Consider the following 17,193-nt stretch of genomic DNA (forward strand, 5'->3'; position numbering starts at 1 on the left):
ATGCTTTCTGTCTACATTTTGGTGGTTACATCAGTTATTAATGTACCAGAATTTCATATTTGCAATGGCTTCTCTCACACTTACATTAACCTGTGATCTTCTGATGTTAATCACTTAAATATGGTATCTAGATAAATGTATTCCTGAAATTTCATTATTTTATATCAATTATTTTTAGTATTGTGATTGTTTTTCCTTCAGTATATTTCATAAATTTAACACCATGTTCACACGTTACATGCTGAAAGAGCAGTATAACTTTAAGAAGGAAATTACCAGTATACTGAAAGGTGCACTGTAAATTTCAGCAAATGCACAAAACTAATTGGTACATATAATTACTTATGCTTTTGATGAAATATTCTGATTACTTACGTTTTTCATGAATTGGTCTGAGACAGTATACCAAACATGGTTGATCAGACAATTGGAGAACAACTATTGCTCCCTGAAAAGTTGCTATTATAAGTCTTGTACTATCATGACTGAATAGGAGATGATGAGCTGGTTCACACTCATCTGGCAAATGTTTCACTTTTTGTAAGCTTATGTCTTCATCTTTCTGCAAAAACAAAACAAGTTTCAAGTTACACAACTGCTTTACACACTTTAATATTTCCCAACTGATTGCAAAAATAATTACTTAGTTAAAAAATGTATTATTGCAAATACTGAGTAAAATCTTGCTCACAAATAACTCCCTTGGTAAATATACTGTAGCTACTAGATGTTAACAATGTTTATATGATAACTAACGCACTTCATTTATGAAAACACTGGACAGTCATTTTTGAATGATCATTGGAAGCTGGTGATTAATGTAAACTCAATATGTTTTACTTTAAAATGAATGTTTTACTCTAAAGCAGAGTGTGTGTTTATTTTGAAATTTCTTGGCAGGTTACTGCCACTGTGTGCCACCAGAGTGAAACCTGAAAGCTTTACTCCTATGGGAAACACAAGGTTCTGGGTACAGCTTCCAGTCTGGCACACACTTTTAATCTACTAGGAAGTTTCAAAGCACACACATTCTGCTGCAGAGAAAACAATTCCGTCTCAAAGTGGCCACTGACCAACACTCCGGATGCCTTCCTTCAAGGGTGCTAATCTGACAAGTTTTGAAGGAGAGCCTCTGTGAAGACTTCATATAGAAGAGAGGTCTGGTACAGCTGAAGTTCTGAATGTGGACTGCGAGTCATATATGGTTGGCTCAATCAGTAATGGCATTCTTATGAAAGGGACAACAAGATCATTGGAGACGGTGTTGTAATTCAGCTTGTTCAACAACATAGTTTTTGTGAAACACAAATACTGTACAAATAAATCACAGAAAGTAAAAGTTACTGACTCTTCTGGGCATACAGAACTCTGGAAGTTGCTGAATAACTCACATCATAGTGCACAGTACTGTTTATAGCTTTGCCTAAGAAGTACTCCAATACAAACTGCCATCCCACGTATCTATAATCTGCTGGTTCTTTCACTGAAAACACAGCTGTAGGATGAGTGGTGTGTGAGTAGAGTACAGCATTAGGCAGATAGGCAAATCTGTGTGCTAGGTAAATGTCACCAGTAGGTAACAAAAAAGTCTAAATTACAGTCCAGGACACAGCCATGTAATGCAAGGTTTTCATCAGTCGATACCCAAGAGAGCTTGCTGTAAACATTGACTACTTGACAAATTAAACTGTAATGGTCCACAGCAGCACTTAAATCTGCCGCAAGTGTTTTGTCACGTGACCTGGCACCAGCAGATGTATCCTTCTGCACCTAGCGAGCTTCCTGAACATAATGCATAGCTGTATCAGTTGATCCATTGAAACATCTGGTGGGATTACAAGAGGCTGCATAATATACAAGAAGTATTAAGATACATAAGACTACAGTTCAGCTTCTGAACTTGCCTTCAGTGTTAAATCAGTTAATGAGTACACAATATAAAGAACATTACAGAAGGCACCTCCTTGAATACACCAACCACATGTTATTACTATCACTGAGATTTATACTGCCTAGCACTAACAAAGGACACAATGTTTCTGTCTTTCTTTTCCCAAGCATTTATCCCCCCTACTTTGGAACCCAATCTTTAAGATACGGCAAAATTTATCTTGTTACTTAACTTTTTAATGAGATGCCCTTCTTGTTGCCACAGTCATCAAGGTAACATAAGGCAGGGAAGTTAGTGTGAATTCTGTCTGTGAATCGTGTAAACTTTGTTCTGAGTGTCATTGCATTTTAAATGTTTGTATATTGTATTCACTGATGTGGAATTTTGGGACCAGCCCTGCATTTGCCTAAATCAGCATGCGAAACAGTCTAAAAACTGCACTGAGGCTGACCGCCACAACAGCCCACAGTCACTAATCAGCCAAGCAGATTTCATCTGGGTTCGGCTTCCATCCCTGTCTCACAAGTTGGTGCATTGCATATTATGCTTTATGAATTAGTCACTAATAATGGACAGTATCAGAATATTTCTTCAATACATTCTCCCATCATGAGGGAATGAGACAGGCAAGATGTAATGCTACTTACATCAGCACAATTTTTGGATAGTTTATTCCACTTAGTTATCACAAATCGTCTCTGGTTACCCAAAATTTAGGCTGATATCAGATTTATTCGTAAGAAGGAATTAAGTTTTCAGTCACAATATTGGAGTAATATACTGGGGCAGATCTTCAGTAGTCACTCTGAAAGTACTGAGGTGAGAATGACGGTGACAACACTGATCAGAACCTGTAAATAACACATTCAATTCTGCAACTGGCTACACTGTAATGGTATTAAAGAGTTCAGTACGCTGTGTATTTGCATAGAGGAAGAGAATGTATGGATTTTGTAGCAGAATTACACCAGTTTGGAGATACTAGCTAGTACAACTATGGATACCTGCTCTCAATGATGTAGAAAAACTTTGTGAATACTAAATCTTATCTCAGATCACAATTATATGACATTATAGCTTTGTCAGGAAGGGCACTAATGGTATTCTAGGGGAATATGGTACTTCACAGTGACAGGTAGTTAGTTCTGGTATTCTGAGAGGTTGGAGACGAGACAATTCTAAACTTTTGTACAAGCAAGTCATCAATAATTTGTTACTTTTAAAATACTACACAATTCTGAAATCAACATGCCACCTATATATTACACTCACATTCACACTGCTTATACAACTAAACCGTCATCACGTCTCACCATTTATTAAGCCCAAAATGCATTGCATGAATCAAAAGAAACAAACTTCAGGGTACGAATAAGAGTAATTCTGATTAATTTTTTAATGTTTCTGGTATGATAACACATAGCAAATTGAACACTAAAACCTTCTTTAAACACGAGCTTTTTGTTACATGTGTGTCCAGTTTAGTGACAAGTGTATAATTATAATCTGCAGAATACTGGAAAATCCTTAGTGGAATAACACCCCCTCCCACATACACACCCACCAACAGCTAAACTCTCTTCAGATCCTGAAGACAAGCTGATCAATAGGTTTGATTGGTTCTCTCAGATGGAATACTCTCATGAAGTAACAAGGTGCTCAACATATTATTTTTGTGTCTTTTCACCTATCCCATGCTTCCAATATAACAGAGCTGTGGTCTCTTCTTGTATTTTTTAGCATAAATTGCTGATTTTCTGAAACATGACTTGATACCATAGTTGGTAACGTTTCAGATTATAATTCAAAGATTTTTTGCATTTAATATGAGTATATGTAGTGTGCAAGAGAAATCCAACTTAGGATGCATATTAAACAATGTATGCCTCCACACAATTTGTCTGATGGACTGAATCTCTGATTACATAAATCCAAAGTGCTATACCACCTCCAGAACCACGCCTAATAAAACACTGTTGTTTTCAAGTCAAACAAGATGTTGATGACTGCCTCTCTTTACCAGTTTTGTGCAGTATATTGAATTTCTATATATTTTATAATAGGAAGTATGACTGCACATATCAATGTCTTTTTTGTCAAACACTTTGTGACAGTTTACTTTCCAGCTTATTTGAGAGTATTCAGCAAAAACACAAACTACTAAAGAAAGCAATAACTTGCTCAGATTTTACGAAAACTGGGAATACACCTAGTTATTAGGCTGCCGTATCCTGCAATGACTGAGGGGTAATATGGAAATTAATGCGGCAGATATCAAACAATTTCAAAGTTGCATGCTGCACTGCAAAGCCACGTAACAATATCTGCCCAAATGTTGCACTCCCATGATGAAGTGGTAATACTGAATGTCAAAATAAAGTTGTGATTGTTCTAGTAAGAAGTTTTTTAAATTTTTACTTGCTGGATATCTCTCTTATACGCATCTCTTATCACTACACATTTCATTTATTTGGTTGCCTAACCATCATCAATTGACTATCAGTTTATAGTTTTATTCATTACTGTGTTTGCATTCCCACTGTATATTCTTTTCATTGTCTCTGGGGTTGTGTCATTATTTCAATATTGCTGCACTGTGTGGTGCATGCATTGGGGCATAGTGGTCGGCACTGATTGCTGGCATGCTGCAGGCCACCAGTTCAAACCCTGTCAGTAGCAATTATTTGTCATCTACAATTTATCATTTCTGGAAAGATCTTGAAATATCTTATGTTTATAACATCTATATACACGAACATTTCAGTTTGCATGTATAGGAGCACTCTCCAGCCAAGAGTTCAGTTCAGTTCAGTTCTGCTCTGTTCTGGCTGTACATAGGTGTTCATAATAAATGTGCTTTTGATGCTAAGTGTTGTACTTCATTGATGACGTTGCTTTCAGATTTGGACTTGATTCGGGTTACGGTGTAACACTATCTGGTGAAGATGCTGGTACTCCAAAACATACACATCACTGTGGCTGCAATTAGGCAACAAAAAAGCTGTCACCTGTATGGACAGGAACCAGAATACAATCAGCACATTGTTTTCACAGTCTGTATATTCAGGAGACCAATGGATCCCAGGAAAGAGTTTACCAGCTGCACGTCTAGCAAGCATCACTGTTTTCTGGAGACACTGGTCAGGACCCCACGAAATGTCTGAGAAGATTCAACCAAGTTGCCAAATACAACAGGTAGGGTGACATGACATGTTTGGCAAATGAGTTCTTTTACAAGGATGGCACAGCCCAGCAGTGGTTCGCAAACAACAGAGACAGACTCATTAACTGGGATAAATTCCTAGCTGTACTGATGTAGACGAACTAAATATTTGGTCATGATGCCTTTGGTGTGCCACCTTGATGTGCTTACTATGCTTATTGTAGCATACTGGGGGAACACAATTTTTTTTTTTCCCCCGAAGACATTTGAAGAACAGCTACGCTGCCTGACAACAGTGTTCAGAGTGCAAACCTTTGCCTAAATTAAAAAACCAACTCTTTGCCACTGAAGAAATAAAATTACCTCCATGGCATCTGGTACCAGTCCCACGAACAGCAGCACCTACCCTCCAAACTGGAATCAACCTCTTGCAGAAGTTCCTAAAGTCGACAAATGCAAATCAATGGATAATAATCTGCACTGTCTCATCTACTATGCAGACTTAAGAGCTGTGCTGGCTGAAGAAGCTCAAGAAATTGCAAAGTTCCTTGTAAAAGACAATAATCTGAGGCACAGAGTGCCCCATGTGATGATATCTGATCATGGAATAGTTTCCAGTTGACTCTAGTATCATAGTCAATTTCACATTGAGGCATCAACCACAGTATGACAACTGCCTATCATCCACAGATGAATAATAAGACATCAGTAGATATGCTCTCAATGTACATTGATGTCAAACAGAGAGATTGGGGGTGGGCAATTTGTTTGGGGAAGGAGACCAGACATCAAGGTCATCGGTCTCATCGGATTGGGGAAGGAAGTCGGCAGTGCCCTTTCAAAGGATCCATCCCGCCATTTTGCCTGGAGCGATTTAGGGAAATCACGGAAAACCTAAATCAGGATGGCCGTATGCGGGATTGAACCGTCATCCTCCCGAATGCGAGTCCAGTGTCTAACCACTGCGCCACCTCGCTCGGTAGAGAGATTGGGATACAACACTGAGCATTCTGACATTAGTCTACAACACAGTGAAGCAAGACACCACCAACTTCACAATGCTCTTTTTTGTTCCACAGTCAAGAGGCCAAAACAACAGAGGATACATTGTTCCAGTTTCAACCACATGATACTTAGGATGGCTATGTGAAACAACTCACCACCACGACTGTAGAAGAAAGGCAATTTCCTCGCTTACAGACACTGGGCACTAAGGACAAAGGTTGAAAGTGCTGTAACACTAAGCACTAGCTAGTGAGATACAGTCCGGGAGACTTGGTACAGCTCTTTATGCATGTGTGGATAGAGGGACTACCAGAAAAGTTACAAAAATGCTACTTTGAACCACACTATATCCTTTACTGCTTGGCATACTTCACATATGAAGTCTAAGATTATAATTCTTCACCAAGAAACAAAAGTGCAGAGATGTTATCCATGTCCTCTGTATGAAGCCCTGCTACAGTCTAAGAGGTGTAGATCAGTAATGTGAGGTTCAAGGGAACCAAAAATCCACTCAATGACTGAAGCTTTGATGGGAGGGGTTACTGTTGAGGTTCATCATAGTGGAACAACACAAACAGAATGCAAGGCTATGCCAGTGATACCAAATGGAGGGCCAGTGACAAGATCCAGCCCAAGGGTGCTGTAGTCAGCTTCAGTGAGAACCTCTGAAACAATGAGTCATTGTTTCTACAGGAGATGGAACAAAGCTGTGAGCTGTGGTGGATGTAATGTGGTGTAGTGGTAAGTGTTGCTGGCTGGTGTGCTGTGGGTTGTCAGTTCAAACCCAACCACCAGTAATTATTTGTTATTTATTGTTCCCGAATTTACTGCCCTCTGGATAGTTCTTGCACTCAAATTATTCTCGGGACCAAGAGCTGACTGAAACCTGAAGTGGAAGCTCTGAGATATTTAGCGAGTCATGGAACATACATTGGAAAGACAGATTAGAGGCCACAGAAGGGGGAATGCTCATTGCAGTTGACAAAAATATTCTCTCTACTGAAGTCGAACTTGAGTGTGACAGTGAAGTTATCTCTGGTTGCATGTAATAGGCTAGGTGAAACCAAGTTAATTGTTGTATGTTTTTACCAGCCACCTGATTCTTCTGTGACAGTTCTACAGTTATTCAAAGAATGTCTATGGTTAGTAGTGCGTAAATACCAGATCATGCAATATTAGTTGGAGGCAACTTTAAGCTGCAGAGTAAAGACTGCGATGTTTATAGATTCATTACAGGGGGTACAGACAAAAAAATCATGCGAAGTACTTTTGTACATCTTTTATGAAAACTATCTTGAGCAGCTAGTTCAGCAGAACACACACAATAGAAATATCTTAGATCTTATCGACGAAGACAGTACAGACATGGGGATTGGCCATCAAGATTTCATTGTAGCAACTATGGTTACTGAAGTTAAAAAATCAGTCAAAAAGGCTAGGAGAGTATTTCTGCTAGAAAGAGCACATAATCAGTTGTTAGCATCTCACTTAGACAGTGATATCACTTAGTTCCAGTAAGATGGCTGTAGAGGAATTATGGGAAAAGTTATTGTGCCCAGAAACTTCCTGGCAGATTAAAACTGTGTGCTGGACGGAGACTCGAACTCGGGACGCCTTTTGCCTGCGAAAGGCAAAGGTCCCGAGTTCGAGTATCAGTCTGGCACAAAGTTTTAATCTGCCAGGAAGTTTCAAAGTTGTTGTAGTCTAGAGAATTACGTGCCTAGTAAGTGGATTAGGTACAGAAAAGACCCACCATGATTTAATAATGAGAGTCAGAAACCACTAAGGAAGCAGAGGCTGTTGCACCCTCAGTTCAAAAGAGAACGGACAAATAACAAAAGGTAAAAGTTAGTAAAGATTTGTGAATCTGTGAAAAGATCTATTCGCAAAGCATGCAACTACTACTGATGTCATACCTTAGCTAAAGTTCTGGCAGAGAACCTGAGAAAATTCTGGTCCTATGTAAAATCGCTAAGAGGGTCTGGGGCTTCCATCCAGCGACTTGTCGATCAGTCTGGTGTGGCAGTTGAAGATCGCAAAACGAGCTGAAGTTTTAAATTTCACGTTCAAGAAATCGTTCACACAAGAGAATCATACAAACATACTGTCGTTTGACCATCAGACAGATTCCCATATGGGTGACATAGTGATAAGCATCTATAGTGTAGAGAGACAATCGAAGGAGTTGAAAACAAGTGAAGTATCAGGTCTGGACGGAATCCCCATTGTGTTTTTCAAAGAGCCCTCTATGGCATTGGCAGCTTACTTAGTTCACATTTATCATGAATCTCTTACCCAGCACAACGTCCCAAATGACTGGAAAAAAGCGCAGGTGACTCCTTTGTATAAGAAGGGCAAAAGAAAAGATTCGCAAAATTGCAGACCAATAACCCTAATATCGGTTTGATCCAGAAGCCTGTAACATATTCTCAGTTCAAATATAATAAATTTTCTTGAGACTGGGAGTCTTATGTCCACGAATCAGCAAGGTTTAAGAAAGCATCATTCATGCGAAACTCAGCCTGCTCTTTTCTCACATTATATACTGTGAACTATGGTTAAAGGGCACACAGAGAGATTCCATTCTTCTCGATTTCTGGGAAGTGTTTGACACGGTGCTGCATTGCAGGCTGTTAAGGAAGGTACGACCATATGAAATAAGTTCAGAGACAGGATATAGTTAGGAGTGCTCCAGGGAAATGTGATACTGTGATAGGACTGTTGTTATGGTAGGTTCGAACAATGCAAAAGTGTTGCGGAGATGCTTTGGGAACTCAAATGGGAATTCCTGGTGGGAATGAGACATTCTTTTTGAAGATTGAGAAAATTTAAGAGGTCCAGCATTTGAAGCTGACTGCGGAACGATTCTGTCGCCTCCAACGAACATTGCATGCAAGGACCATAAATATAAGATACAAGAAATAAGGGCTCATACCGAGGCATACAGGCAATAATTTTTCCCTTGTTCTATTTGTTAGTTGAACATGAAAGGAAAGGACTAGTAGTGGTGGAGCATACCCTCCACCACATACTGTAATGTGGATTGCGGATTATAGATGTAGATGTGTATGTAGATGTATTTATCATTTCTGCGAGTTTCTTGAAATTTCTTATGTTTTTGATGTTCATACATTCTCAAATACTCAATGTTTGTATGAATAGCTGCACAGACTGCCCAGGAGTTCAGTTTACTCTGGCTGTATGTTGGTGCTCACAATAAAGGTGCTTTCAGCGCTGAGCGTGTTACACTGATGACCCTGCTTTCAAATGTGGACTTGAGCCTGGTTATAATGTGAAAATATTCTGAATTTTTAACTCCACATGAATAACTTAATTTCTGCTATTTTGTCAACTCATTAAACTGTATCTCTTTTTTCCTTAGAACCAAGCTTTCACTACCATACAGCAAAGCTAGCTATACCATTATGGAATTTTAGCAGCATTTCTTCATGTATAACAAAAACAGTGAGTCTAGATGGTTTCAAACAAACATGACCATCTTGAGACCACTAACGATGAAATCAACAAAATTGACCAAGTATGATACAGATAAGCAACATGCAAACTAACATCCAGCAACACAGTTACTAGATAAAATACATATACACCCTTGGTGACATGTGAAGCCAGGACCTGGAGCTGCTGTTGGTTCTGCAAGGTACCAGTCAACAATTGCTGACTAGCATGTAGATGCTAGAGGTTATAAGAGAAAAGCTCATCCTAAGTTCCAGAAGATTGGTAGGGTACAAATTACTGAATAACATGTGTAGAATAGAAAGAGACCTCACACTGTATATGCAGGCATCATAGAATATTGATTATAATCCACAACAATATTTAAAATACTTAAAAGGAGATTAAAAACTTCAAAAGTCAACAATAGTGGTTAGAATTTAAAGCAACTGTCCTCTGTGTGCACTAGATACAACTCTCACATTGTGTACAACTTTCCACAGAATGTAACACAGGTGATACAAGCAACCAAGCAGAGATACATACATTAGGGCACCAACCAGTTGCCACAGGGATGCTTGCTCACTATTCATGCTGTCCCAGCGGTAACATACCTTACAGGCCAGCCAGCAGGATGAAGCATGGTCCACCTTATGCTCAGCATTATGTGAAGTTTATGAAATACCTCCACACACTTAAAGACAGTCAATTGATTACAAATCATGAATGAAATTTAAAAATATTTATTAAATTAAAATCCTGTGGTTTTTTTTTTACAAGAAGGATAAAAATGCCGCTCGGGCTGTAGAAAGTTTTTTATTAAAACCACGACCAGTTTCACGCCAATTTAGGCACACACTCAGGGGATACAAATTTTGTCAACAACAACAAATAATGGAAAATCAAGGATGGAATAATGACAATACTATTAAAAGGATCAATTGCTACTTACTATACAATGGAAATGTTGAGTCGCAGACAGGAACAACTAAAGATTGTTAAACAAGTAAGCTTTGGGCCAAACTCAACATTTCCACTTCATGGTAAGTAACAATGTATCTTTTTCATAATTTTGTCTACAACATTATTTTATGCTGTCTGAAGCCTCTCACGATCCTTCATATCACTGATAAATTAAAGCTAGCCTTATGGCCGTGTCCACATCAAATCTAGCTGATAATATGGGACATTTCTTTCTATTAATTTGCAAACACTTCTGGCAGCTTTTCATTTATCAAAGACACGAAGGACAGGAAAAGGCCTCAGAACAACATACAACAATGTTGTAAACAAAAATCACCTGAGGACGCACCTAATCTGGTGTGAAACCAGTTGTGGTTTTAATAAAAAAAACTTTCCAATTCTTATAAAAACATGGTCATTTGGCTGTGGTTGTCTGCAATCCAAAATAATACTACAAAATCAGAGCTGCTGGTAGTCCCACAGTTTATTAGGCAAGTAGCATTAAAAGTACATCAGAACTAAGCACTAGGAAACTGAGATGTCACTGCAAGGACTGAAAACATAACATTAATATTTTTTATTAATAAGCAGTTATGTAGTAGTAGCCATATTTGAAAAATAATAATAAAATCATGTAAAAAGTACCTATCAGTAAAAAGATACTATGATGTGCATATAAATATTTAGGTACAACTATATTGCAGTAAGTCTTCAATTGCAATAACATACAAAACTGAGCATCAGGAATAAAAGAGTTAAAACAGAAGAGCAGTAAGCACACACTGCAATAAATCATCAAAAACATCACTAATATGTTTTTCTTTGAAATCAATCTACTCATTCTACAAGTTTTGGAGCCAGATTTTATGGTGACTATAAAGCTATATTTTACTATGAGGTGTTTTATATGAGTTTTTATTTTTATTTTTAAAATATAGATGCTAATGCATATGTTTCTGTTTAAAATCAAGTATTAATGTTATGTTTTTAGACCTTAAAGTGACCCTCATCTTCCTCCCTTTACTTTTCATGTGAGTTTTGAATGCTTGCAAATGAATCTAACTAACAGTGTCACTAATGGCAAGTAATGATTTTATTTTAAACTTAAAAAGATATTTTTAATTTTCTTTAACAATTTCTAATTAACTGCTTGACTGTAAGCGCATATAGATGTTTTGAAATTAAACCTCGTACAATGCGGAGCAGCAGGCAGACCATACTTCATTCTACTGACTGGCCTGCGAGATGTGTTACTCATGGGACAGCAAAAATACCAAACATGCATACTTACAGCAACCACTGGCATCATACTGTATCTTTTCAAGACAGTTTGTATAGCTTATGTTACACTCTGTGACATGATGTACAGAAGTAACAGTTCTACCTAATGCACTCAGAGATTCTAACCACTACCATTGCCTTTTAAGTTTTTAATTTTAATTCTTTTCTGTAGTACAAATGTTATCTCATTATTTTTTCTCTCACTAGTTTAATCTACCAATCACATTTGAAATGGTGGGTGGAGCTTTCCCCTTTCACCCCTAGCATCTACATGCTAGTCAGCAGCTGACTGGTACCTTGTGGTACATACAGCAGCTTTATGTACCAACTCCACACATCACCAAGGGTATACACATATTTTATCTTGTAACTACGTCACTGTACGTTAGTTTGTATGTTGATTAACTAAATCATACTAGCCCCATTTTGTTAATATCAGAGTTACTGGTCTGAAGGTGGTCATGTTTTCATCTCTTAGAATCGAGTGTACTGTTGGTGATTCGTATCTTCCCAACATGATATTTCGATGTCGTAACTAATCATGTTCATCAGGAAACACCTGATGAAGATGCCAAGTTACAATTGTGAAATATTGTGTTAGGAAGATGCGGGCCACCAGCAGTACAACCTGTTCTATGTGATGACAATGAATTGTCAGGACAGTCCAAGAAATTATACTGTCATGTTTGTTTGAAATTGGTTAGCAGAACAAATAAATATTAACTATGGTCCAGACTCACTGTTCTTGTCATACTGCTTTACAAGACTGCTGTTATTCCAATATAACTCCAAAAATTTCTTTGTGTACGTATCTTCCCAATATTCTACAGAAATACCAAATTTATCTGACAAAAAGATTATCCTAAATGTAAGACGATGTCCCCGTTTTCTAGAAGAGGCTTCTTGAAACATTTTTATTTTTTAATATATTCTGACTAATCAAATTTATGAACAGTTTTATTGATACAAAATATCTCCCTTAATAAGTTAACATTATATCTATTCTCAACTTATGACATTTACTGGTTGTCTACATTTTGATAATTAAAGGACAAATGAAATAAACAACAAGAAATTGTTTACCTTAATTTTTATTTTCACTTTTATTTTGCTTATTATCTTTGTGGTATAAATATTTTTAATCACCACCACCACCACCACCACCACCACCACCACCACCACCGGTATCACTATCTTCATTTGTAAGCATAATGGCATTTCTTCCGTAGTGACACTCCTCCCTTAATCGGTCATCGAGCCAGGTGGCGCAGTGGTTAGCACACTGGACTCGCATTCGGGTGGATTACAGTTCAAACCCACGTCCAGCCATCCTGACTTAGGTTTTCCGTGACACACACATGAGCGATGGAAATCGTGACACATTCGGAAATAAGCGGCCAAATATTTTCAACAACCAAAATTATAAATGCCATTGCTGCCTGAGAGCTGTGCTGTAAGGTTCCTGCCTAATCACAATTTGTGAAGGCATAGCTTTCTTTTTCGCAATGCTGTTTATATATTAATCTGAGGCATTAACTTGATTTGTTTGACAACATTGTCCATAGTGGTTATATACCGTATTTACTCGAATCTAAGCCGCGCTTTTTTTCCCGTTTTTGAAATCCAAAAAACCGCTTGCGGCTTAGAATCGAGTGCAAAGTAAGCGGAAGTTCTGTAAAATGTTAGTAAGTGCCGCCACAAGTAACTTTTGGCGTCAAATATATGTTGCGCTACACAGGCATGCTTTGCAGGCACAAAGATAAATACTGGCGCCAAAACCTCTGTGTCAGTAAATAAATTACAAAAAAAAAAAAAGGGTGGAAGACGAGCTTTTTTCTCCGCCTCGAGTTTCGACCACTGCATTTTCATACACTATCCAATGAAGTAAATACAAATTCCGTATTGTTCATCTTCGAATGTAGCAGCCTTTCAATGTAATACGAAAATCCGAGTGGCAAGACTGTTTGGGATGTTTGTCAATATGGCCAACTCTACGTTCTGAATTTTTTCCTACCTGTGACAAGAGATGGTTGCTAATAGGAACTTTTATGAATTGTGAATCACATGCAGTATTCTCTTCATCATAAGAATAATATGAATGTAAACATTTTGCCATGTATTCTTTCGTGTTTGCTGCTACTTCATTTAAATCCGGTCTGCGTAATAAACTACGAAACTAGAGTGAGACAACAACAATCGCGGAAGAATATACATATCATGGCATGTTTATATTAGTATTATTCCTACGCCGATTAGAGATACAGTCAGAAATGAAGCACGACAACTGACTAGATTTTTAAATTTAAGATGACTCTAATTTCTGTGCAGAAGATAATGTACTAAAGAGGCTTCTGCAAAGATATTCAAACGGAGAAAAATTTTCGCTAAACTCTCCTTCACAACATCTTCTATCACACGCAGTCTATTATTTGGTTCTTGTCGATCATTATCAAAGAAAACAGCAGTGTAAGTAACAACACATTGCAGTCTCTTGCCATTGTTTCGCTAATGAGACGATTTGATTGATTGATTTATTTTTTTTTTTTTTTTTTTTTTCAATTCGAAGCGGCAGTAGCGCGTACAAAAGCAAGCCATGCCGCGACAGGTCGTAAACACTCATTATCAGAATGCGACAAACAATGCGTGACAGAGTACAATAATGCTATTTCAGCTTAGAGTGACGTAAACACCTATAACAAAGTAACGGCACTTATCATATCAAAGAAAAATAAGCATCAATTCAACCCAGACGAAGCACGTGAAAAAGGAAGGGTACCCGTATAAATACGGACGGAGCGCCTGACGCATAGCAATGGCTACCTGGTAAAGCTTAACTGCTAAGCTTACGACTCGAACCAAACTACCGTAGCTGTATCGTCATTCATTCGACCTAAATTGTCTCTCATATTACAATGGACCAACTTTGTTTCGATTTGGAGGTGCGGCCTAAAACTTTTCTCTCTCCTTGAATTTCGTATCTCAAATTTCAGGTGCGGCTTAGATTCGGGAAAAATTTTTTTCCTTGATTTCGAGTCTCATTTTTCAGGTGCAACTTAGATTCGAGTAAATATGGTACATACTGAAGGTATTTTAAATCAGTCTTTGCAAACTGTACACAAATGCATTTTATTGAAATAAAACATAATGAGTGGTGTGTAATGAAAGATATTTACAATATGGCTTGCTTTCTATATAAAAAAGCAGTTCATTACAAAAGATGTTAACTTTATATACAGTATTTTATGTCCAATTTTCACACACAGCAAAAAACACCATCTGCTTGCACAGTTTTGAGGTATTCCTTTGTGTGGCACAGTTGATTCCAGCCTCTCCCACATTTCTTTGTGGTGCTGCATTTTGTTATGTTTCACCCCAAGTAATGGAAAGTTCTACAAATCAATGTGCAATTACACTGGAATCAACAGTGCCAAATGAAGGAATACCTCGAAACATGCAAGCAGATGGCGTTTCCTGATGTGAGTGAAAATCAGACACAAAATACTATAAGAAAAACCGATATCTTCAATAATGAGCTGTTTTTCGATCTACAAAGAAAGCCACATCATAAATATCTTTCATTAGAGACTGCGGACTATGTTTTATTTCAATAAAACAAAACACGTTTGGTGACAAAATATGCATTTTTCTTGTAGTTGCAGACACACATTTGAAATACCTTCAATATGAGATATAAGTTATCCTTATATTATTTGTGCTGCATGCGTAATGTTCTACAATATGACTGGCTGATGAGTCATGCATTCTGTTCTGTGATTGGCTGATAGAAGCAAATCAGTTAGGTGCCATCTGTATTTCATTGCTTACTAAAGCTTCACCTGCGAATGAATGACAACCCCTATATTAAGCTATTACACAACACAAAAACATTAACCTCAACAACCAAAGCTTTGACTGTGAGTGTGAAACGACCCTGTATTTTTCAAATGATGAATTCATGAAAATGCCTAATCTTATAGTGGGGTAAATACAGTAATCAAAAAGCCATCAGTTTTTTCTCTATTTCAGCCTTTGATCTGTATTTGATTTCATGGTGTAAGCATTTGAAATATGTAACTTGTTACACAATTAAAATACTATTACAGTTCCACACCTCAGTCAATAATGGAACCCTTATACGATCACTTTGTTGTCCGCCTGTCTGTTCCACTGTTAAGACCCCTTTTCTCAGGAACAGGTCAGTAAATAAATTCAAATTTATGTCACTTACTAAGAACTACAATCCTTTGATGGAGTAAAACATTTAAACTTTGACGTCAATGCAATTAAAAGATTTTTCTATATTTGCGACATTTTTTGATATTCACAAGCTTACTCATCAAATCCTAAAGGGCGCTTCCTGTTGACCTTGAGTCATGAAATTTGACAAGAAGCAGTGTTTTACACTACATGTAAATGAAAAAATCTGTAATTGGTTAAACTGTAATTATATCCATAAAAATATCTTTTTGCCATTAGAACTTACATTGCATTCTACATCCATCGAAATCATTATAGAAAAATATTTCTGCAGGGAAACGTAAAATGTGAGCTTTAGTCATGCTTTCCTAAGAAAATAAAAATATTTTAATAAATCTTCTCTCTCTCTTTCTCTCTTGATATATAAACTGAAGTCTCTTGCTTGCTTCTTTTTGTATATCCAGTCTAATCTCAGGGACTACTGTAGAGATGTTGACATCTTCTTGCAATTCTTGGGACTGATATCTTGCCAGTATCAATATGAATAACAACCAAAAATTATTGAGATTCTCAAGCCCCAGCACAGATGAACTATCTGTATACACTCACAATAAAACACCACAAAATAATAAATGTACAGTAATGAGACATCAGGAATATGTTTGGGAGGTAACATAGTTAAGTGACTAACAGTGCAAGACCTCACGTTAACATAAGTGAATTGCAAATGTGACATGCTGGTACATTAATAACTGGTGTAGCTGCCAATAATTTTGAACGCAAGCATCCAAATGTGCTTGCATTGTGTTTCACAGCTGCCGGATGTTAGTTTGTGGGATGGAGTTCCATAACTGTTGCATTTGGTTTGTCAATACAGGAACAATTAATGCCGTTTGTAGATGACAGTGGAGTGGTCATCCGATAATATCCTATATGTACTCAACTGGAGACAGATCTGGTGATCAAGCATGCCAAGGCAACATGTCGACGCTCAGTAGAGCATGTTGGTTTGCAACAGTGGTATCTAGGTGTGTGTTATCCTCTTGGAAAAACCCCCTTGAATGTTATTCACAAACAGCAGCACAACAGATTGTTGGGTAGCAATTGTAGTGTGTGGATGAGTGTTATTGTGTTGGAAAACACCCCTTGGAATGCTGCTCACAAATGACAGCACAACAGATCAAATAACCAGACTGATATGAAAATTTGCAGTCAGTGCGCATTGGATAAACACGAGAGT

General features: G+C 37.6%; 1 protein-coding gene across 1 annotated transcript in view; it reads right to left on the reverse strand.

Moving 5' to 3' along the window:
• The window catches only part of LOC124606929 (U3 small nucleolar RNA-associated protein 4 homolog), a 76,242-nt gene that overhangs the window by 19,468 nt on the left and 39,581 nt on the right, over positions 1-17,193 (reverse strand). Inside the window, exon 10 of the mRNA XM_047139044.1 lies at positions 376-562. Within this exon, the coding sequence (XP_046995000.1) occupies positions 376-562 (187 nt within the window). The remainder of the gene's footprint in view (positions 1-375; positions 563-17,193) is intronic.

Source organism: Schistocerca americana, chromosome 3, assembly GCF_021461395.2.
Source record: "Schistocerca americana isolate TAMUIC-IGC-003095 chromosome 3, iqSchAmer2.1, whole genome shotgun sequence".
NCBI lineage: Eukaryota > Metazoa > Arthropoda > Insecta > Orthoptera > Acrididae > Schistocerca > Schistocerca americana.